At 43.0% G+C, this 24,754-nt stretch overlaps 1 protein-coding gene across 1 annotated transcript in view; it reads right to left on the bottom strand.

Moving 5' to 3' along the window:
• Positions 1-107: 107 nt before the first annotated feature.
• LTK (leukocyte receptor tyrosine kinase) overlaps positions 108-24,754 on the bottom strand; it is a 107,830-nt gene continuing 83,183 nt past the window's right edge. The window contains exons 18-29 of the mRNA XM_086749202.1: positions 24,538-24,690; positions 23,696-23,806; positions 22,864-23,050; positions 20,789-20,879; positions 18,357-18,421; positions 15,756-15,885; positions 12,183-12,280; positions 9,455-9,547; positions 8,772-8,873; positions 7,199-7,333; positions 6,737-6,827; positions 108-5,995 (exon numbers count right to left, since the gene is read on the bottom strand). Coding sequence (XP_086605328.1) covers positions 5,222-5,995; positions 6,737-6,827; positions 7,199-7,333; positions 8,772-8,873; positions 9,455-9,547; positions 12,183-12,280; positions 15,756-15,885; positions 18,357-18,421; positions 20,789-20,879; positions 22,864-23,050; positions 23,696-23,806; positions 24,538-24,690 — 2,030 coding nt within the window. The 3' untranslated portion in view covers positions 108-5,221. The remainder of the gene's footprint in view (positions 5,996-6,736; positions 6,828-7,198; positions 7,334-8,771; positions 8,874-9,454; positions 9,548-12,182; positions 12,281-15,755; positions 15,886-18,356; positions 18,422-20,788; positions 20,880-22,863; positions 23,051-23,695; positions 23,807-24,537; positions 24,691-24,754) is intronic.

The following is a 24,754-nucleotide window of genomic DNA, read 5'->3' as shown; positions in this document are numbered from 1 at the left end:
ATAATATCTTTTCTTCAAGACTTTCCTTAGAGCAGAGACAAAAACTGTTATTTTTTCAGTGTTTCTTGTGCTTTTAGTCTTGAGCAGCTAATATTTCCTAAAACAAAGCCAGTTCTAAGACATGTAGAGGCTAATGTTGGAGCTTAGTTCCAAAACCCACTAGGTACATTTGCTTTAGAACCTGATCCACTCAAAGCTTCCTTCCAGGTAAGCTCTGTCTCAAAGATCTCAGTTCATAGCTTACGGTATATTAAAAAAATTGTGCATCAAAAGGCACTTGGCAGACTCAAAGCTGTTAACTGTTGCACGGGGCAGTTTTGTGTGGCAGCAGGGAGCAAGCAGTCAACCCTCCAGGAGTTGCAACACTTCTCAACCAGAGAGAGTGTCTTCTCACCTGTGTGCAAAAAGTATTTAACAGAGAGACAGAAACAGATAGCCACCATTAGTGTGTCTTTATTTTGTGTTGCAAATATAGAAGTGTACACTTATCCAGCTTAAAATTGCATAGAAGCAGGAATGTCATCTACTTATGTACAGTAGTCACCCGGAAATGTAAGTTAAGTTGGCAAGAAATGCTGCCATGGTCAGAGGTAATGACAAATCAAACCCAATACAAAATAAAGGAGAAAGTCACGTGATGAGAGAGGAGGATGTTAGTGATGTCATGCCTAAGGTCTCTGCGTCAGATCAAAAAGGGTAGGGCGCCAGGAGGAGAGAGCACAGCCATGTCTCCAGGAGAAACTGTTGCAGAGCTCTACTGCTAAAGGGTCTGAGGAAGTGTGGGCCCTGGCTGATGCAGCAGTGGAGATTAAAATATTTTGTGGAAAACTGTACTCCTAGCAGTAGCATTTTCTCCTCTTTCAGGTAATTAGGGGGAGGGCATTGGAGGTGGAATAAGTTACACTTGCAAAAGCCCATAACTATTTATTTAGACTTGCGATGCTTGCTTAGTGCACACCTGCCCATTGCCAAATCAGCAGAGAACTTACCTCGGGAAGAGTGTTGATGTGAGAGGACACCTTAAAGCTGTGCAGTTAAAAATTCTGTTTCTTTAAAGGGAAAATTAAGACACAAAATACTTAAGTTGGAAGAGAAAAACTAACAAAGAAATCAGAAATAAGAATATCAACAAATGCAAAAAGAAAGCAGAGAAAGACAAATTGAAATCCGCATTATTATTTCATCTTTTGTTATTCAGTCCCTTCTTTAAAATGTAGGTATAAGGTTGGATGAACCTACATAAAGGACTATTGCTGAGCCCAGGAAAAAAAAAATCCTAACTACTATATACACACAAATCTAAAACTAAGTTGGTAACATGTTAAAAGCCAGACACCCATTAGGAAGAGCAATTTCCAATAATCCTATAAATTGACTGATTTCCCCAGTGAGGAACTGTTGGAAGACTTTTCACATGTATTACAGGACTGAGTTAACCCCAGAGCTCCTGCTCATGTCATTCTTCTAGAAAACAAAATCAGATTTGGGCTTTCAATTGCCAAAGTAATGTAATTTTGACACTAAGGGTTCAACTCATTGATTATGAATTAAGAGTGTCTCCTTAAAAAAACAAACAAACAAAAAAAAAACAAACCCACCACAGTTTCAAGTAAGTTATACATTTTGAAATTGTAGCAATTGAGCACTATGGCATGTTTGTCCTATATGTCATTGTGCTTGTCATTTTTCTTTTTAGATAATACGGTCGGGACAGCATGCGGCATTTCAGCATCACAACAGGAGCATTATTAGCATTATTTCCTCCAGGTTATTCATTAAAAACTCATTATCTGTGAGGGTATTTAAAAGCAGTTAAGAGATCAGATGTGCACAGAAAAACTGTTACAGGTCAAAGTCATGGTAACTGCTGGCAGAAGATTGTTTACCTTTAGTTCATTTGAGGGCCTCGACCCTCATTAGCGACTTAGGTAGCTAATGCAGATTCTTTTAAAATTCCTAGCTCGCTCTTTCTTGTAGTGTCAATTTGGTATGCGCATGTTCTGTCTCGTTACAAGATGCTGCATCTGGCTCAGTGCATCCCTGAGCTCCGTGCTGTTTGTTGTAAACCAGCAAAGTACGTCTAGGAAATAAATAAGCACTACGTGCTCACTGTGCTCTTACAGCTGACCTTCAGCACCTCAGTGTTGGTCACTCTTAGCGATAAGATACGGGGCAGGATGGAGTTTTAGTCTGTCTGAGTGCAGCTTTGTCTATGCTCTAAGTACCTTGATGCAGCTATTCAGTACAACCAGGTATTCACCCAAAGTGCTGGACTGAAAAACTTGCATTTTATTTATAAAATTAAGGCATAGCTGCAGCTGAAACTGCCTGTAGCATTGGTAACAGAACTGTGCTCTTCTCTCACGTCACTTTTCAATGGCTTACCTAGTTTTGTCCTTTCTAAATTCATGAAATAAGTACGTTGAGCCAAGTGCTGCACATGGGGAAAAGAATGGTAGCTCAAGCTGGGTAACCACAGGGACAGCAGAGATCCTACCTGCTTCTCACCGGAATCTCAGGGTGTTTTATAGTCATTTCCCTGTGAAAAAAATGAACTGTCTTGTGCCTGCTACTTTATAAAATGTCTGCAGGAGGAACGGGTGGTATAGTTAACCTCTCATGGCTTCTGAACAAGCCAGTATTTTGCTCCTCACTGCCAATGTCCCACCCATGCCGATGGCCAAAGAGAACTGAAAGCAGAGTCATAATGGGCCTGCAACAGGATGGTCATCAGCACCAGTGCTGTGCTCAGGATAGAACCTATTACAAACAAAGGTTGGAAAGCCATCTGGAGTCACGTCCACTACAGCTGAAGTAGTATCACTCCACTCTGCTGTGACCTTATCACACACGCAGGGAGGAAGGGGCTGAGTTGCTGATGCCTGGTCACAACTGTTGAAGAATTTGATAGCTCACCTTTGGGGGAAAAAACCTACTAATGCACAAACTACAGGACTAACACAATCTGAAAGGTAAGGATGTGGAAGGTGAGCTGGTGTTATTCCAACTAGTTAAGAGTAGATAGAGTTATTCTTGACTGGCATGTTCCAGAGGTGGCCAGCTTGAACTAGGACCAAAAAAAATGTTAGCCTCTGCAAGAGGCAAATTTCCTGCTAACTGGGCTTTCCTGCCACATCTAACTAACTGGGCTGTAGCAATGAATGTAAGAGAGGGCAGGCAATGAGCTAAACAGGAGAGAGACCAGAGAGCTAAAGCAAAGGTAAAATGGAAAGAAGGGCATGAGGCAAGGGCAACCATCTCCCTTAGTCACTAAGACCATCCGTTCCCACACCACTCTTGGAATTTGCCCGCGCACAGCGCGGCCGCTCTGTTCTGACCACCTATCATTTCCCAACATGGATTTGGAATTATTTCTATACCCTAGGCGGGGTCATTGCTGAAAGGTGGCCATCATCACCACTCAGGTCTGGAAATGACGGTATATAAAACTATTCATTCTAAAGCCAAAGGCCTAAAACTATAGGAAGCTTGGAACAGATACAAAGTCAGACCAACAAAGCATAAAGCTGAACTGAAGACAGATTTCACTCGAGATGGATTCAGACTCTTCACTGTGCTTTTCTGTACCACACCTCAGTAGTGTCCACCCCTGAATGACGCAATGAACAGGAAGTCTGTGTGGTCAAGGCAAACCCTCTTCTTCTAGCCCACCTCTTTGGCCTGTACGTGCAGCTGATCGCTAAGCATGAAGCTTGTACCAGAGCACCTCTTCCCTCAGAAAGGAACCAGAGTCTGAGACTGACATCTCACCATACAGCTTGATTAAACATGAAGGCAGTGTGTAATTTACCACGCTAGGTTGGCAGTGCAACATTCAGGAGTGGGACAAGGACAAAATGTTTCTGAGACTGTTCAAGCTTAATCCAAATTATTTACTTTCTCAGTCTCCTTGTTTTGCAGGCTTTAACCACTAAGCATCAGTGTAGTAAGTAAGTAACAGAGGGAAGCCTTAGAAACAAGCTGTCTTCAGAACAAACTACTACCTTTACCAGCAAGTCTGTATGCTTGGCAGGTGAAAAGAAATGATGACCTGCTGGAACCAGAACAGGTGTGTGAAGCCAAGTCATGATTTTAGCTTTCTCAAGTGGCTGAGCTATTCTACCTTCCTGTGTAAAGGGCGCTGTAAGGTAGTGTTTGTATGAGGTTCCCCTTCGCTCTGCACTTCCCTTGAATTACTTAATATCTACCTCAGAGAAGTGCACATTAAAACCGAGAACGCCAGTGCGCCAAATGCTAGAGAGTTACGCAAGAACCTCAGCTTAATGCTTACCAACATAGCACAGGAAATTACTTCTGAATATTAAAGTACTTACAAAAATGAAGTTCATCCCAAGTAAAGTCCACTAAAAGATAAAGACAGTCCATTTCTCATCACCCCATGCAGCTCACCCTTTCTTGAAAAACCACCTGTCCCTTCCATGCCAGGAGCTGTAAGGAAAGCAACACCATGAGGCAAGCAGCACATTTCCTTCACTACCTTCACTATGCAAAGGGATACTATTAGCTCCACCACTTATTTTTTTTTTAAATATTAGATTTGTTTTCCTCTTCATTGCTTGTTTTCAAAGCACATGCTCAGAGGAGCCTGGATTTTTTTTTTTCATCCTTCCTACTGCTTCCAATTTGAGCAGTAGCTTAGTTTTCAGGTTTTCCCACAGGGTCTGCTAATAAAACAGATGCAAACGTGGCTGCTATTTATTTACGTCCCTTACAGTGCATGAGCATCATTAGTAAGTCATCAGAACTGTAAAAAGCTCTCGGGAAATATAGCAGCCTTTGCAAGTTGGTTGCTTCTGGCACAGCTTGCATTTTTGGTTTCTTCAGTCAGAAAGAAGTGCAACCTGTGTGTGTTGGTCATTATTTCCATCCGAATGCTGCAGTTGGATGGTAGGTCCATTTCTTTTCACCTGAGCAGATTGAGTAGTCCTTTCGTTAAGTATTGTATTCTGAATCAGAGCAGCAATGCCATTGTTCTCCACTGCTAAGCTAGTTCAGTGGAACACATCTGATGGACAGAGATAGATAGAAATGCAACTGTCTCTAATGATCTGGGGAATCCGGCAGGTAGAAGGAGGAAGCAGAACATTGCTGATGTTAAAACATCACCCATCTGAAGGAACTTAAATGGAGGAAGTAAGTGAAATAGGAAGCAGTCCTTCCAGACACACACATTCCCTGATCTTTGGAAGAGTTGTTTCTGTTATACTGGAGTAACGCTCAGGTCATCTGACAAAGACAGACCAGAGTCCCTCTCTCTTGATGTTTTCTCTGTTTTATAAAAAGGCTTTTCATTTCTATGCAGACTGGAGCTCCTTAGCACAGCTGCTCTCACCTCTGCCAAAGCTGATGGCTGGTGGTCAGTGCTATAGCACAGGTCATCATAAGCATAATTTACATTTCCGCAGGGGAACGTCTGGAGTTTCACCAGTTCAATCCCACCGATATCCAGGTGAGGGCAGTTGCTTCGACTTGGAGATGCTGGAGATGCCCGAGAGCTAGAAGAACTGCAGTTCCCATCTAAGCCTGAATCTTCCCGCTCTGGAGTTGCTTTGAGCTTGGAGCTGGGGCTGAAGTGACAGATGTTCTCTAGCACCCATGATCCATAGGTTGGGTTCCAAAGATTTTTTGTTTTGTTTTTAAGTCTGTGGGTTGGTGGATTACTGAGCTCCAACTTCTGGTTTGAGGTCTGCTGGAACCAGGACCCCGTGTTGAAATCGCTGAGGCATGGCAGGCTGGGCCCTCGAGCAGTCCGGTTGCTCAGGTTCTCCACCAGTAACTCTTGTGGACATTGTACAAGTTTGTGCCCAGCATGGTGGGAGTCCAGTGTCTTAGGCGTTGTCTGTGGTGTGAAAGAAGGGCTTACCAACAGGGGCACTATCCCACTGGAAATGTTTGGGCGCATGACTGTACTCCCTTCATCCTCTGGTGCAGGGCCACACTCCATGGGCAGCTCAGTGTTGATGACATCAGGGTCCTGAAAAAGAGAGACAAGAATCCATTGCACCCTGAGCACCTCCAGGGCTACTGTCACACCTGTATTTTAAGAGAAATGGCTATGAGAGCAAAAAAACTTTTGGCAGAAGCTCATACCAGGTTTGGGCAATATTCCTGCACATCGTACAAGGTGCCATGTGCCATCTGGATATCGCATGCTGTTAGGACTCGGAAAAATGCTCTCATTTATGTGGTTCCTCTGAGCAGAGGCTGTGCTTTATTGAAATCAGGGGCTAAGCTGGGAGTCACTAGGATATAATCTCTCCCTGAGGAGGTTGGATCCAGGCCTGTAGCTGTAAAATGCTACCAAATGGTGAACTCACAGTGCCATCTCACTCCCCTGCTCCACTCCACATCAGTTCAGCTCTGACTTTCGAGCAACATTAGGCAAGGTCAGAGTATAGACCTTGAAAGAGAGTCTAAATACCTTTCCATCACAAAATGAAGAACATTTTGCTACTGAACAAGCTGAGAGCTGAAAGCATCCACTTGCACAGGAACAGTACAGCCTGATTTTGGTTGGGCTGAAGATGGGAGAGTGAGGATGGATACTGGAAAACCCAAATGAAAATAGCAGTTGAGCCAACAGCATGCCCACAATTGGGAAAGTAATTAGATCAGTCTGTCAGGACTCTTAACTGTTGTTGGACACTAAAGCTAGTGCCTTTGGATAGTTGGCATTCCATGGATTATCATCCACCTGGATACCAAAGGCCAATACCTGTGTGCAATACTTGATTCTTTCCAGGATGGTGGAGAAGTTTGGTCGATACTCTGGGCTGTGCTGCCAGCACTGTGTCATGATCCGGTACCTTAAAATAAGTTTAAAAAAAAAAGTATCAATCAAGAAATATAATTATGTAATATAATTATGTAAAATATGTTTCAGTATGAAGTGATCATGAGTCCAGAGGAACTGCACTTGATACATGGCCAAAAGGAGGAGAGCAAAAGTCATTTCTGTGCCCTTGGATCCTGAGCCCCATTAGAGGCCACTGCTTAAAGCAAACCCTGTAGTGCTAGGCTGTATACGAGAGGCAGTGGCTCAAGAGACATCCAAGAACACCCACCTAACACTGGGGGCTATCACCATTCCCTCACTGAAGGTGTCTAGTTGTCTGTCTTTGTCTAACCTGTTTGATACTCACTATTCCTTGGCTTGTGGGAGTAAGGAAATACTTACACTGGCCCTGGACAGTTTTTTGGTGGATCCATTCTTCCGCCACTGGTGACAAATTCCAGCACTTCCTGATTGGTTTTGCAAGGGTAGGGCATGTAGCCTAGAGAGAAAATCTCCCAAAGCAGCACACCAAAGGACCTGTGTCAGAAACCAGCCAACAATACCAATTAGGTTTCATTTGTGCTCCACAAACCTGGCACGAAGCTGTGTAGGTAACACCACAGCAACAACCTTTCAAAGCTGTAGGCCAACCACAGTAATGTGCAATTAGCGTAATTATGAGTCAACTTCGACATAGAAAAACCTAATCAATTAAAACCTCTGCTCAAGCTCTGAAGGTAGCTTTGCAGAGGTTTCAAAATACATGAATAAGTCTGAAGTTATTCTTTCTGCTGCGTTTGTTATTTCTAGAGCAGGAAATGCCAGAGAACCCTTTGCTAAGTATGGTCTAACTGAAAAGAACTGTTAGATCTGGCATGGAGATTCCTGCCTTACTTGGGAAGACTTGTTTGAACCATTGTGTGAGAACAGGATGCTCAAGAATAAAATCAAGTAAGAGACATCCAGTGAAACTGAAAGGCAGCAGCATTTACTTTTTGTTACGATACGGCTGCTCTCGTTTTTTACATCCACGGGTCAGTTAGGCAGTGCCACCGACAGTAGTGTACGACTTACACCCAGGGGAGTCGAGAGGGTTCTGCCAGGACTTCAGTAGGGTCAGAATTTTAAGAGCCAGTATTTGCTGCAAAGGTGGAAGAAATTTCCAGTACACGCATGTTACTTATAGTAGCCTATTACAGGAACTGTAGCACTTTCCTTCAAAATATTTAGTACTGGCTGCTCACAGTGAGGTGCTGATAAGCAATCCCTTGTCTTCCGGCATCACTAACAACTTCAGGAAACTGGGTTAGTGTGGCATTTAAGGGAATGTGTCAGTACAGTTACTGAAGAATCTACTGTACAGGGAGAGAGGCGTTCATAAGCAACTGGAAAGCTTCCATCTCCCAGCACCTGCGCTACTGTTGAGGGGGTGCTTATTTTAAAGAAAGATCAAGTTACAAGAGGAATGAATATATAAATACTGTTTCCTCAGAAACCAGCAAGGACTTCTGATTGAATCCGCTGTCATTTTATATACAACAGAAAAAAATCCAAAAGAGTAATCCCAGGTGGTACAGAGAGTAATTATAGGATATAGAAGCAGGCCTCGTCACTGACAGAAACCTGAGCGGCAGATACTGAGGGCTGAGGGAAGTGTCCGATGGTATTTGTATTTTTAACGGAGACTTTCTGGGAATCTAAACTACTTTCTCTTTTCACTTCTTGATTCCCTTTATATGACACTCTACATTTATGTATAGCAAATTTTTATTACCTCTATTTACATCAGATTTTTTAATTCTTATTCAGCATTCTTTAGTTGTACTTCTGCTGAATGTAGAGGGAAGACGTTAATATTTTTCTGGGGAATTCTGACATTTTTAAGGTTCCTGCTGAGCAGACATTTTCTTCTTGAGCAGTACATTTCTTGACCCTTATCTCTGAGTAGCAGAAGTGATTAAAAGACATTTGTTACCAAGTATCAGTCTTGGAGGTGAAAATGCCCTCTAGAAAAGCTTCTGGTGGCATCCACTTGACAGGAAGCATGGCTCTTCCTCCCTTGCGGTAGTAACTTGCTCTGGGTAAGATAAAATGCATGGAGAATGTCACACAGTCTGAAAGGGCTCAGATATAGAAAAGATCTTATCACCACAGCAACAGCAGCAGGGGACTGCATGCAGCAATGGGGGCCAAGTGAGAAAAAGGAAAGGTCACCAACACAAACAGTGCATTGGAGCAGTGTTTTATACCTTCTTTGCAACTGGGATGGAAACTGAGGATGTTGTAATTGCACAGCTGAAGTCATCAAATTTGCCAATGCTTCGCACAGAGTGCTGATGCACCAAGTCTTGACATCATAAACTGAGAATTATGGTTGGTTTTTTTTTTAAATTTAAAATTATTTATTATTAACTAGTTAATACATTTGCCTATGCTTGGTTTACTGTCCACAAGTGTTTGCAGTGTTCCCTGGGGGTCAGTCTGGAATAAACACAGTTGAAGTGTATTGGCTAGTAGGCATAGATGTGTTCATTTACGGTCTCAGACACATAATGGATGATTCCACTGCTTCAGACTCCATGAGACAGTTCAAACTGGTCAAAATGATACAGATTACTGAGTTATTCACAGGACTGAAATGGCCTTCCTTTCACTTACCTGTAAATATCCCTGGCCATCCCGAAGTCACCAATTTTGGCTATTCGTCCTGCTCCAGTGCAGGTCAAAAGGCAATTCCTTGCAGCTATATCTCTTTAAAAAAAAAAATAAATTATTAATTCTAATTCTAACCTTTTAAGTAGCTAAAGGAATAAAGAAAGAGCATTAGACCCAGTCCTGCAAGTCTTAATTGAGTCATCTTTACACAAATGAGAAAAGCCTCATTAAAGATAAGAAATAATGCCAGCTACATTATCATTTTTATTAACCACAATTCTCAAACTGCATTTAGATTACATTTTCTACCCAGTGTTTTCCAAGCATTCCTCATTCGCATCTCCTTTCACTAAGGCAGAAGGGTCAGTATCAGACCGGGCATAGATCCAACCTCTTTTGTTTCAACCAGATTATGACAGATTTCTTTCTTGCTCTATTTTTTTTTTTAAATCAGCCGTGTCTCCATCAGTTACAGATGTGATGCTATTGCGTAGTCTTAGTAAACTGCTTGAGAAGTCAATGTAGGACCAGATTTGGTAAACTGTTGCTTTGTGCTTCAGGATATCTCGTGGTGAACCAAGCAAAGCTACATATGGGAGCAGCTCTTTGCTGGGTGCAGGTTTAGTTTGTGACAGTGATGCAGTGATGACTGCATGGCCAAGACTGAAAGATCCGTGTTCCCTTTAAATATGCATTCTGAAAAGGAATTCATTAAAAATCATAGCACTGTGAGGGTCCTGTTGACTGCCAAGAAAAATGAGCTCCTTGAACAAGTCATATGTTTCTTCCCACTGCCAGCCTTGAAAAATCCCACAGGATTTGGAAGTCAAACTCAGCTTTCTCTTCCATCATCAGCTGTGACGCCTAGATGGCAAGACCTGCCCTTAGTGACACCTCCACTACCCCATGACAGTACCTTCTCCCCCTGGGATACCTGTTACCTGTTACGATAACCTTCTTCCCTTCCCCACCCACCCTAAGTACTACTGATCCCACTGACAAATACTAATACAGAACCTGAATGAAATTCCTTCTATACTGATTTCCTGAATTGTTGGCTAAAACAAAATGAGTCCGTTCCCAGGTTGTTTATACTAGAAATCTAACAGCGCAAAAAGTGACCCAGAGAGTTTTTTAAAAGTGATATGCTGCTGTTAAGAGCCAAGCACTAGTTTCTTCCATTTTTCTCCTGAAATGGAGACTGGTCTTAAGCAATGACAGCTGGCCTGTCCACTTGTTGACATAGATGTCAGAGGCTTTATATGATGACTGCTGGGCTCAGTGACATATGATAAGAAAACCAGGGAACACCTACCTGACAGGAGAAATGAAAATTGGTTTTATGAAACGCTTGTGGAAAAAATTTCTGTTGAGTTTCTATTGGACTTTTTGCAGCACAAGCAAAAATTGGCCCTTATCATAAATTCCATGGATCAGGGTGGGTGGAGGCTGGTGAAGGATACTACTATTACAGTAAGGATTTTTAGAAAAATAATGCTGTAGCAACAAACTCTGAATTTTCCAATTAGAATACTGATCCTCTCATGTATTTATTAAGAGACCCAAGAGTTAAAACTTGTTGCATGCTCTTACTGCTTTTTCTTAATGACAGAAAACTCTAATCCTTTTTTCAAAGAAACTTATTTATTGTTCCAGTATAAAGGAGAATGAAAACTGTCTCAGATGCTCCAACCATAAAGACATAACATATCTCAATCTCATGGCTTTTTGCTCCAATTGCTGCTTGACACTTGTTTCCCTCAGTTTCTCCAGTCTCTACTCACTCGTGCCCAGCTCTGCCTCTTTGCTCTGTGTAATGTCATGTGCCTGTACGTACATGTGCTTGCACACATGAATCAGTTGTCTACTTGCGTAACTCCAGGCTGCGTGTTGGTTTAGTTAGAGCCTGTGTGACCCTCTTGTGTGCAGGCCTCTTCCTCCCTTTACACACAAGGGCTGAACTCAGCATGGAGTTTATACTCGGGAAGGAATTCAGCTGCACTCTATGGCTGGGAACACTATGAGCTGAAACAGCTTTTTATCAGAAGCAAAGGAATCCAATATCCAACTGGGAATTTTAAAAGGCTACCTATAATAACCTTTTTCTCTTCTATAATATCATATTCTTATTTGAAACCTGCCATATTACAATTTTTTTTTTGCTCTACAAAAGAGGAAAAAGAAGTGTGAACAGGCAAATACGGGCTCCCCAAGACCATGTAGCAGGTCAGCTGCTGAGCTGGGAAGGAAGCCCTAGAGTTGTGTTTTCACCTCCTGTTACCCCTGTTGTACCCTTCTCTAGTCAATGGTTCAAATACGATGGGCTGTCCTGTGCTGCTGGGATAGGGAAAACATTACAAGACAGGCAGATCAGAAAAAAGAGAAACGATACCTCATTGTTTTACAAGCTAATGCAGAGAGACACTACCATCTAGTGGACTATGGGGCTAATCTCAAATGTGTCTACATTGTCGGCACCTGAAAATCAGCACTTGAAAAGGTTCACTGGGAACAGAGATTCCTTTCTCCCCAGCAGTGCAAAGAGCAGTGCAGAGCCTAACTCCTACCAAAAACCAGTGAGACCAGCCTGGACATCGAAGCACAGGCCTGTATTGGTAGAAGAAAGCTCTGTCTCCCCCCTGGAGACTAGTTCTGTCTAATCCACTGCAAATAGAAACTGGGTGAGACTCACACACCTCGAGATACATCAGAAGGGACCGTTTCTCCTCACCTGTGGATGAAATGATTCTCTTCCAGATATTTACAGCCGCAGGCAATATCCCTGGCTATGTTCAACAGGTCTTGCATTGTTAGCGTGGATGGCTGATTCTGGAAAAGGACACACAAAAGATGGTAAGGGAAGAATGGTGGAGTGGAAAAATATAGTTCAGGCAAGGGATAATCAGAGAGGGGCAGAGGAAGGGAAAGGAAGAGACGTATGTAGGGGGTGGGGGAAGGGTTAAACGAGTCAGGAGCAGTGAGGAACATAAGCAGATCAAAGTAAAGAGATGGAAAATGAGTAAACTCTTATTTAAGCCAAAAAAAAACGTTCAGAAGATTTCACTTCTCCTGAGCACAGTGAATGAGTGCAAGCTGGAGAGAGATTTATGGCCTGGCCTGAATGCCCCAGTAAAGGGAGTGGGAACTATTCCCTACTGGTTTTGGACTTTGTGAAGTCAAAAGACAAGCAGGTTTAAAAGGTGAGACAGGAGAGAAAAACCCCCACCCACTTTTAAAGAGTGAGTTAATAAATTATCAACAGAAATTAGCGCATGAGCTCAGAGAGAGAGCAAAGATGCACGAGTGCACGTCTCTGCACCAGTCAGCATTCACTAATTTATCCATTCTCGTGGAAGACAAAGATTACCCTCAGGAGCAGTTTGCAAAAAAGGGATGTTCTGCTGCAGGACTCCAGGACTGGTACTAGCCCTTCACCATCTGTACTTCCCTAACTAAGAACAACAAAGAAGTCTTTCTCCAGAAGCCTGGCTTATTTTCATCCCATCATTTATTTCCCCATAGGGAAATTTCACCGGTATTTCTGCAGGAACTTCTGTTTTGCTCTTGGGAAGGGTGGGGGAGAAATTACTACACTGCTGATCAAAAGCCCAAGAGATATCAAATAAATTGTTCATTTTATGGCTGCTTTTGTTTCTGGATGCTGTTATCACTGTAATTTTTCAAATCACATAACACACACTACAGCCATTGTGCACTATTTTTATTGGCTAGGTAAATTATTGTACAAAGCTCTTGGACATCTGCCAGGGAGAATTATTACAGTTATAAACTAAGCGTTTCTGGAGAGGAAATGAAGAGCAAGGAGGAGAAGCAGAATGGCAGACTTCAAGACCTTATCTCTGCCCTGGGATCCCTCTGTCAGAAGGCTGTGATGGACACGCATTTTCTCTGCAGCCAGGGAAACTTGTGAAATACATGAATGCTAGGGCTAGTTCTGTTTTCGGAAAAGGTGTACAGGGACTTTCTTTTTAAGTACTAAGGGGACTTCAGCTATTGTATTTGCTATCTGCTAGCCTACCAACTAACGCAGCAGCAGGTTTGTTTTCACATGATATTTAAAAAATAACTGTTCTTTACATTACAACTATACATAATATTCAAATAAAATTATTTCTTATTCTCTGCTGCCCACAGACTTTACCTACTCAGAGAAATTGTACCACTTTCATTACAAATGCCAAAAATAAAGATATACAAACTCCTCTATCTGAGTGCTGTTATACCACTCTAGGTGCATGTAATTAGTATATTTACTCCTCTATGAGGAAGAAATTAGGCTCAATCTTTTAGCAATATGTTAATACATATTAATAGTAGGAGTATGCACAGATGAAGTTATATTGTCATAACTATTCGGGTTGTATCTGTGTGTGAAGGAGAAGCTGTGCAACTGCATTATGCAGTGTAGCAGTACACGAGGCACCAGTCAGCCTCCTCCTGCCCTTGCAGGCATCCAGCACAGGCATCTCAACACAACAGGAAATAATGTCGAATCAGGCCTAACTCTTTTTTTTTTTTTAGTCTCCACTCAAACAGAGATATACACTTATTTAACAGAGGTGCCCAGGATTGCACTGTTAAGAAGCAAGAACACATATCTGGAATGAGCTGTTCATTATAAGAACATAATGGCTCAATGTCCAGATGGAGGTCGGGGATAAGTGGTGTCCCACCAGGTTCTGTACTGGCACCAGTACTGTTTAATATCTTCATCAATTATATAGACAGTGGGATAGAGTGCACCCTCAGCAAGTTTGTAGACAACACTAAGCTGTGTGGTGCGGTCAACACGCCTGAGGGACGGGACGCAATCCAGAGGGACCTGGACAAGCTCAAGAAGTGGGCTCATGCGAAACTCATGAGGTTCAACAAGACCAAGTGCAAGGTCCTGCACCTGGGTCAGGGCAACCCTGGTATCAACACAGGCTGGGGAATGAAGGCATTGAGTGCAGCCCTGCAGAGAAAGACTTGGGGGTACTGGTGAATGGAAAGCTGGACATGAGCTGTCAATGTGTGCTCACAGCCCAGAAGGCCAATTGTACCCTGCGCTGCATCAAAACAAGTGTGGCCAGCAGGTCAAGGGAGGTGACTCTCCCCCTCTGCTCTGCTCTTGTGAGACTCCACCTGGAGTATTGCATCCAGCTCTGGAGCCCCCAACATAAGAAGGTTGTGGACCTGTTGGTGCAAGTCCAGAGGAGGGCCACGAAGACGATCAGAGGGCTGGAGCACCTCTCCTAAGAGAACAGGCTGAAAGACCTGGGGCTGTTTAACCCGGAGAAGAGAAGGCTCTGGGGAGACCTTATAGTGGCCTTCCAGTACTTAAAGGGGGCTTATAAGAAAGATAGGGACAAACTTTTTAGCAGGGCCTGTAGCGATAGGACAAGGGGTAATGGTTTTAAATTAAAAGAGGGTAGATTTAGATTAGACATAAGGAAGAATCTTCTACAATGAGGGTGGTGGAACACTGGAACAAGTTGCCCAGAGAGGTGGTGAACGCCCCATTCCTGGAAAGATTCAAGGCCAGGTTGGACAGGGCTCTGAGCAACCTGATCTGGTTGGAGATGTCCCTGCTCCTTGCAGGGGGCTTGGACTAGATGACCTTTACAGGTCCCTTCCAACCCAAACCATTCTATGATTCTATGAACTGAAACTGATTAATTCCATATATTCACTGTACTTGGTTGGCATCAATACAGTACTAGAAACCACAGATAATTTGCAAAAACCCTCATGACAGCTTTTTATAAAGGTGGAGTTTCTTAAACAAAAATATTTGACTTGACAATTTCATTTGCATTGATTTCAGTCCCTGTCCAGTGCTACATGAAGGCTCAGCTCTGCAATCAGTATAAATCTGTGCATCTCCCTATGGTGCTGATGCACGCCTGCTGAGGACCTAGTGCTACAAATTCCCATTACCACATATCAGTGTTGTAACTTCAGCTCCTCACACACCATCACAGTGCACAGAAAACAAGGCAGACATTGAGGAAAGAAAGCCCTTTAATCTGTAGTCCAGTTGATGGAGAATTCTGAAATGGCAGGACAGGATTTTACTCTTTCCTCCTTGTTTACTAATAGACTGGAGTTCTGGCACTGCGTTAATTTTCTCTCACTGACATCTGCTTATGTCAAGTCAACAGAACAGACATATGCATCCAGAAGTTTGTAGGAGCTGGGACACATAGCCCTGCTTGGCTTCAGTGCCTTTATCTAGCTCACAAAAATCATAAAAACAGTTGTACTGAAATCAAACACAAGCCTAGCAGGGAAGTTGTCTCACCACCCTGGGTCGATTCTGCCGAAGAAAGCTCTTCATATCTCCTCCAGCCATGAGCTCAAGCAGAATGAAGCGAGGCAGCGTCTGCAGGCTAACACCGATGCACTGCACGATATTTTGGTGACTGAACTTACTGAAAGCCAAGATCACAGCAACATGGAAGAGAAAGACAGTGTTAGTACCTGGCCAACATCCATCACACACATTGTGCCTTGAGCTTTGACAACCTGGATTGATGTAAATCCTGAAGCAGTGCAAGTTACCAAACAAATTCCTACTTCAGTCATATTAAAATGTCTCTCTGATTATGACAGCCCCAAGATTAGGGTTATGTCTGGCTTTGTGCATGAAAAGCCTTCAACAGAAGGTATGAAAGGCTGAAAGTAAAGCAGAGCCTTCTGTCTGTGAAGAGAGACTTTAATGGACACACTGACTGAAAAATGGGGCAACATGAGTCAGAAAAGAAAGTGAAGCACTTCAATATGCAAATACTATTGGCATTGGTGAAACAAAATCCTGACCAGTGGGGATTGTAATTCAGCACTGGTTATTTTAAATACCCTGTTGTCTAGTTTGGTGGACTCAGTTCAGTATTTAGTCTGCTGAAGAGGGGCTCAGCTAACACCTACTGCAGCAGCTGCTTATGTGATGGCTTTCTGCCCCTTACAAAAGAAAGCTGAGACAGAAGCTCAGTTAGACTCAGTCCTTAGAAAGCAGCATCTTCCCTTGGATAGTGATTACCTGGATAATACAGGAACTAAAAGTGGAAAGGAAGTTGAAGAAGAGAAAGAGTCACGTGCTACTAACTGAATCAAAGCACTTTGTAATCGATTGAAATTAATTGAAATTGAAATTGAAATACCAGCATCTAGGTATGAGGTGGGCCAGACAACGAGAAGAGGAACTCCATGTCACACAAATTAAAAAATGCATAAATTCTGATCACTTACAATCCACCCTGACTATACTACTACTTTAAGCTTATGGATTTGGGTTAATAAAGTAAATTCCAAGATTGGAATACTTAAAGTACAGGTGGTAATAGGAATGGCTGTCTGTTACTTTTCCAGGCAGGTTTTATAGATCTCATCATTCACTGTCAGAGGGTCGCGCAGATGAGACCTTACAAAGGTTCTGTCAAGCTTGCAAAGACATCAAAAGCCAGAACACATCTAAGAAAAGTGGCCACTCTGGGACAAGGGCTGTGTTCCATCTGTGCAAGCTACACATGCAGAGCCATATTCACTACCTTATCCCTACAGAGGTTTCAGAGTGTCTCACTCAGCTATTTTTGTGCAAAGAACGGGTAAAAGCCCGGGACCTTCACTGCAAAAATCAGTTACTTGTGGCAAACAGTTTTACAGATAGAAAAAGCAAAAAGGCTGCATGTATGCTTAGCTACTGCCTGAAAGCCACAACTGGAAAAGCTTTTCACACTTTCTCCTTTTTCAGCTGCCAAATCTGCTCTTATAAAAACTCTTGCTTTTATATCCAAGATACAATATAGTTTAATTCTTAGAACCTAAGCCTAAAAATGTACTTACCTGGCACAAAGCCTGTGTTGTACCACCTTGGTGCTGGTCTTGCAGAGGCTGAAATGAATCACTGCACAGGTGGCTCTAATCTTTCACTTTCCTATTGCTTTCCATTTCATCACTGAAAATTTATTCTAGTGCGGGCTTTGGGACATGATTTATACTTAATAAAAGGGCAATGGAATTCTTTGAAAAGGAAAACTTTTCAAACACAGAACATGTTTGTATAAAAATGTTGTGCCTTTTTACTCCTCTGAACATGACCAGCAGAACCAACTAGCAGATTTTTTTTTGTTGAGATATTGTATTGGTTTTGGGTGGGATAGGGTTAATTTTCTTCATAGTAGCTCAGACAGTGCTATGTTTGGATTAGTGATCAAAACAGTGTTAATAGCACATTGATATTTTAGGTATTGCTGAGCAGTGCTTACACAGCCTTAACGCTTTTCACACCGCCCGCCAGCAGGCAGGCTGTGGTGCACCAGAACCAGGAGGGGACACAGCTGAGACAGCTGACCCCAAGTGACCAAAAGGATATCCTACACTATAGACATCACACTCAGCAATAAAAGCTGGGGGAAGAAGGAGGAAAGGAGGGTCATTTGGAGTTTGGCATTTGTCCTCCCAAGTAACTGTTACATGTGATGGAGCCCTGCTTTCCTGGAAATGGTTGAACACTTCTCTGCTGATGGGAAGTAGAGAATGAATTCTTTATGTTGCTCTGCTTATATGCCCAGCTTTCGCTTTACCTATTATCCTGTCTTTATCTCGACTCATGACTTTTCTTAATCTTGCCCTCCTGATTCTCGTCCCCATCCCGCTGCTCTGTGGGGCTGAGCTGCCTACAGGTATTAAACCACAACAGATGTGCAACAAACAAACTTCAGTTACTTTGTTTAAGATGAACAAATAGCTGAAACAAGTAACTTGTATGCTACTAAAATGCCATCTGGTGGAAAATAAGGTTGCATTTCTTTTCCAAACCCAAGCAAGTGGATTAATAACTCTTATTACCTACATTACTCCTTTCCCCTCTGCCCATCATCAGTGTAAAAATGTTAAACTATACCTGATAATCAATGCTTCCATTAGGAAATCCATTTCATCCTGCTCAGAGCAGACTTCTGGCAGGGTCTGTTGAGAGACAAAGACAGTGAGGACCATCCCACCAAAGAACTGAGAACATTCAGGTGATCACCAAAGAAAAAATTAAAAAATAAATAATAAAAAAAGAACAAGCATGTAACATGCGGATGAGTTCAGGAACTTATGAGGAGGGCCTCATCTTCTCAGTGCCCAGTTTATTGGATTGCATGTGACCTACTTGGTAGTTAAAGTCAGAACAGGAAACTGGTGACCTACTTGGAGATTTTTTTGTGTGTGCAGTTACCTATATGCAGTGTTCTGGAGCAAAATAGCTTCAGGTATGCATCAAGAAAGGCATTAGCTGGGGAATTACAGACCTATGAAGCACTTTAAAATGCCAAGTGTTAATTTATTCTCATTTTTCTGTATGTTCACATTGCAGCACATGCTTCCATGCCATATGACACATACAGTCACATGATTTAAATAATTGTGTCATGTGGCCTTATAGCGTTCTCTCCTGCCAGCAGATTTGGACAGCATCTGCCACTAATAAACATGAGAGCGCAGGCAGCAGCAGAAGCAGCACCTGCTCCTGTGCCCACTGTTTCAAAATTACAGGATGGTTTGGCCACAGCTTTGTGTAGTGCCCACTGCCAAACTGCACACAGAGAAGTGGGACGTTTACTGCTCAGCGTGGTGAGGCTGGCATGGAAACAGTTCTTGTCATCAGCAGTGTGGGATACAGAAGACAGGGTTGCATTTTACCATCTCAAATGATTGCTTCACGCAGAACAGTGCAGATGATCTATTAAATTGGTGGAATACTCACAAACAATATGTGGAGTATGTTGCAAATACATTTTAAAATTTATTCCTAGCCTGCACCTGCTTCTTCTGCAAAGTCAGATCAGGACTGATATGGTCCATCAAGGAGCAAGGTGAGCACAACCACAGCTTGGGCCCCATGGACACCCTACCAGTTTCCAGCCAGGGAGAAAAGCAGCCTTTCAACGATGTTCAAGGGTGTTCACTTTACAGGGAATGGGCTGAACAAATTGGCAAGTGGGCAGACAGAGCCCTAACAAATAGCCATCACTGCAAAACTGCTGACATCCTCACTGGATAATCACAACCGAACAAGATGCTGATCTCCTGTTTGCCACTGTGCCATGGTGCTTCCTCCAGTCTGGACTGTGAAATTAGGTTGAGCTGTTACAACTACTTGCTAGTGCCTGCTTCAGGTTTTCATGCACGTTCGTCAGTGGCACAAGGCTTTAAAAAAAATGCCATAATGCATAATACCTTCACTTTTTTTTTTCCTTTTTTTTTAAAAAGAGGGATTTGAAAGACAGGATGAATAACAATAGAAATCCTTTTTATTAATGAAATCTATGTTTTGAGCTGAACTCATAGAAGTAGGTTTGGTTCTCTGAGTCACAAGCTTATAAAAGAACAAAAGCAGGCTATGAACATCCTTAAATTCAGGGCTGAGTTCCTGACAAATCCTGAGGCAAGAACAGTAATTTAACAGAAAACCAGCCTGTTATCTCTTGCCATTAATGACATGGAAATTAGCACGATATCCCAATATATATATTCACAGCAGCATATTTAACACTGCAATACCCGAAAGTTTTACACATGTGTAGACAGACACTACTCTCAGTGTAAAGGAAATGTAATTGGGAAACAATACAAATTTTTAAATTTGGTAATGTAATGTGAAAAACTTAGAAGAAAGCACTCAAAGGCACTGAAATGCAGAAGTAATAATATATAAGCATTACTATAGATGTTTACTGTTTGCTGTCACATAAATGCTTCATACTAATATTTGCCAGGGCTTTCTTTTCTTTATATAAAATTTAGAAATCCCCTTCTAGTCTGCAACGCCTCCAAAATTAAGTTTCTTCTTTTCTTGGCTACTCAGATCTGTAACAATCATTGTGGCAGAAAAGTCATTGTGGCAGATTCTCTGCTGGGTTGAACTGATGGTTCTGTGTTGATTTCATGGGAGCTATATTTATTTACGTTGACAGATAATTTGTTATTTTATTTTAACTAACTGTATTATGCAGTCTGCAGGTGACTAATTCACACAACTTCCCATCTGAGGGCACTGATTCTATCTCTCCTGACCAACAGGAATGGAGCTTACAAAAGAGATTGCCCTTTTTAGATTCTCTTTCTAGTTAGATCACAACTTACAGCCATTAGGCGTGCAGCAAACAAAGCAGATGCTTTACTTTCAACCTGCTGCAAGTGCCATTTAGCTTAAAAATCAAAGTTACTAATTTATTTCTAATTCATGTACATGTCATTACACATGTGATGAACATGAATTTCCAACTGGAATTTTAATATGTCTCTTATGGGTAATTATTATTGTATAAGAAATTTGTGGATACTGACCTTGATAGCCACTTGAAGAGGGCTGGGATGCCCTGCAATGCCTACCACAGTTCCCTCGTAAACCTCACCAAAGGCACCATGTCCTAGTGCCCTGGAATGAAAAAAAGAGAGAACAGACATTACTATGCCGCTCGATCCAGCATTGGCCAAGCTCTTCTCTTCATCCAGTCCAAGAATAGGAATGGAATCTGCTGTAAGAGATGGAATCAACAACAAAGTTTTGTTTTCATCTCAAAGCCTCTGAAAATAACTTCTCAGTATTTTCTGTCACTGCCACTAAAGCAGAGAGGTTAGATCCTTAATGGTTCTGAACAAATAAAGCAGCCCGCTAGGGCTCTATCACCAAGTGTGGCAATAGCAAGGCAAGAAAAAAACTGGAGAACAACTTAATAAGGTAGCTGCAAGCTGATGTCTTCAGGAGATGGTATCAGGCAGCACATAAGGATGATCAAGTTCTAAAATGTATATAACTTTGATTAATATCATCTGGATGGTATGGAGCTGAAGAGCAACCTAGTATGTATTTCCTTGTGACAGGAAATTTCCTTGTGACACGAAATGCTGAAAAAGAAATACTGCTACAGATTTTGAAGGGAGTTACTGCCAGGTGGCAAGTGTACTCCAGGACATCTGTCGTAGTTCAGCCCTGATCAGGACCAGACTACGCAGTCTCTCTCCCGCTCCCCCCACCCTCCGAGAGAACAGGGGGAGATGATATAAGAAAAACGGCTCAAGGTTTGAGATAAGGACAGGGAGAAATCCTTAAAGTTACCGTCACGGGCAAAACAGACTCGACTTGGGGAAAACTATTCATTTATTACTACAAACAGCAGGATAATGAGACAGAGAACAAGATAACCTTCCCCCACCCCTCCCTCTTCCCAAGCTTAACATTATCTCTACTACCTTCCCCCCCCCGAGCGGCACAGGGGGGAAGAGGGAATGGGGGTTGCAGTCAGTTCATCATATGTTGTTTTATGCCGCTGCTTCATGGTCGGGGGAAGAACTCCTCACATTCCTCCCCTGCTCCATTGTGGGGTCCCTCCCACGGGCCACAGTCCTTTGTGGAACTGCTCCGGCGTGGGTCATCTCTTCCACGGGTGCAGTCTCTCCAGAACAGCTGTCCCAGCGGGCCCTCCACGGGCCACAGCTGCCTTCAGGCATCCACCTCCCCCGGTGCGGGGTCCTTCACGGGCTCCAAGTGGATCTCTGCTCCTCCGTGGACCTCCATGGGCTGCAGGGGGACAACCCGCTCCACCATGGTTGTCACCACAGGCTGCAGGGGAATCTTGGCCAGGAGCCGCATTACTCCTCCCCCTCCTTCTGAACTGACCTTGGTGTCTGCAGCCGTTCCTCACAACAGGCTGGTAGGTGTCTCTCAGGATCTTTTTTACATCTTATTCACTTCTCATCTCCTCTCCACTTCCTGCAGCTGGGCTGGACTGAGTCGGGCCCAGTCGGCTGCCTGGCGAGAGGCCAGAGGGTGAGGCCTGCAAGGCCCATGAGGCCTGCGCCTCCCCCTCTGCGCCTCTGCCCCCGCTCAGCTTCTTCACATCTTCTCTTCTCTCTTTTTTTTTCTGTTTTCCCTTTCTTAAATACGTTATCGCAGAGGCGTCATCACGAGACATTCTGCTACCAATCGGCTCGGCCTTGGCCAGCAGTGGGTCCGCCCTAGGCCTGGCCAAGTCCCCTGAACAAAGGGGAGCGACTTCTAGCAGTTTCCTACAGAAGCTACCACCTTAGGCCCCCCCTACTAAACAAAACCACAACAACATCATAGAAAAACACAGAGGTGAACTACCCTATGCTTTGCGTGGGAACATGGAATGGGAGATTCATGAACTCATACCTCTGCTTGAGAACTTTATGGAAACAAAATATCTTTGAGAACATAGTGTCACACCTCTCGTATTTTGGCTGGCTCAGACTAGGTGCTTTCCAGTTAGTCAAACAGGTGGCTCTTGTCCTGGATACTTGATGATGAGTAAAACAAGCGTGTGAGCCCCACCTCTGCCTTTGCTTCAGGCTGCTTTTCCTGTCCTGTGCCAGAGAGCAACCCCTGCTGCAAGCCTTACCGAAGCAGAGAGATGTTCTTCCGTGGGATCTCCTTCAGCTCGCTCAGAGTGGCAGCTTTCCCTGCAAAGCAGTAGTTGGGGTTGTAATCTGTCATAATGGCTGATGTGCGGATTTTGCTCAGTTTATATTCTGGGCTCTGCAGTCGTGCTCTGGCTCCTTCTAGCTGCTGCTTCTTAAGATGATAAACTGGGGATGGAGAGACACATAAAAATGCACAAGATCAACACCTGGAGAAAAAATGCTGGCCACACAGAACAGAAAGAAAATGATTCCATAATTATAAATGCTCAAGAAGTATCTTCAGCTCACCAGTATCACGCTCTTCTCCATCTGTAGTGATTTAATACTTGATATGCAGTCTTACTCCTGCAGAGTCCTAATCACCTGAGAGCAACTTAGGTTTCTTCTGCTTCTTTGTACATTGGCTGAGGGAAGGCTGCTCCACAACTCACCTTGCTGGCATCGAGTCCCAAAAAGCACACCATCTCCCTGAATTAATTATATGTTTAATTACATATAGGCGGTCACTCCAGCCTGTATACCAGTGGCTGATAAAGAAATGCCTGCTAAGAGGACTTTCCAAGCTCTTTTCTCTGTAGCAAATACCAGAACAGAGCAGCTCTTGCCCTTTGGGATTATGCTTGTGCCTAACTGTGGGGCAGTGATGTTTCCTATGACTTCTTTCTTCCCATCCTTCTCATCTGTGTGGGAGACCACAACACTCTGGCTCCAAGTATTAAAAGTAATAGCATGTGGTTAGATAGTCTCCTTTTGTCTAATTAAACTGGGAAAAGCCAAGCCAAATGATGATAAGGAATAAATGTTTCTTACTGATAGATAGGCTGCCACAAGTGAGGATCATTCCAAGCACCACAATCACAGCCACCACAGCTAGGAGAAGTGGGAGAGGAAGGTGTCTCTCCGGGATAGGACTCTGGGGCACTGGAAAAAGAGAAATTAGAGGTGCATTATTCAGAAAACAACCAGAGCTGCTGTAAAGCATCCCTCTCAAGGTTGCTCCTATTTCAGAAAACAATACAGAGATCATGGCCAGACCGTCTTACAAAAATTACAGTAAATCCCTCTACAGCCCTGAAGGTTGAAAAACTAACTCAATAATTTTAAAAACACTGTGAAGATAGAAAACTAACTGATAAAATATAGACTGCTTATCCATTCTTCAGTTTTTATTAACGGGTAACACCACTGCTCCCAGGTTGAAACTTGATGCTTTGGTGTTGCAAGAGACTGTCAGGAAACAACAGCGAATATCAGGCATCAGCTGAAAAGGCACAGTGGGAAACTACTGAGGAAGGAAGTAATTTGTGGCTTAAATAACTCAGCAGTAGGTGGTATGTTACACCGGAGAGGTATTTATGCTTAAATATCTGATACACTGTGCCCATTCAGGAAGTTTACACTGTTTCTTTACAGATATTTTACCTTCTACCTAATTTAAATCTGAATTTTGGAGATGTTGATAAAGATGCAGCTCTGTGTGTAAGGGAGGGACATCAGGAATTTTCAGTCATATGTTTGCCTGACATTTCTCATAACACTGTGTTCACTGGAGCCATTAGCTGTAACTTGGGGATTTGACAACCAAAAAAGCCAGGAGAGATGACACAAAGAATACAGACATTATCCAATGAGGATAAAACTCCACATCTTACCAGTGCAGGTGACGTTGTCGTTGGCTAGCACAGCCCCCATCTCACATTGGCAGACTGGCAGGTTGGTGTCAGGGTCCCGCTTACAGTTGTCTGAGTGGCAGTGGCTGCAGTTAAGATAGATCTGAACCTCCACCTCACCATGACTCTCCATGGCTGAATGAGGAACCAGACACAACAGGCAGGTTTAGTTTAGCTTTTCCCATCTTGTTCCAGCAAG

This window comes from Chlamydotis macqueenii, chromosome 5, assembly GCF_036417535.1.
Source record: "Chlamydotis macqueenii isolate bChlMac1 chromosome 5, bChlMac1.mat, whole genome shotgun sequence".
Classification (NCBI taxonomy): domain Eukaryota; kingdom Metazoa; phylum Chordata; class Aves; order Otidiformes; family Otididae; genus Chlamydotis; species Chlamydotis macqueenii.
This window is presented reverse-complemented; position numbering and strand designations above follow the sequence as displayed.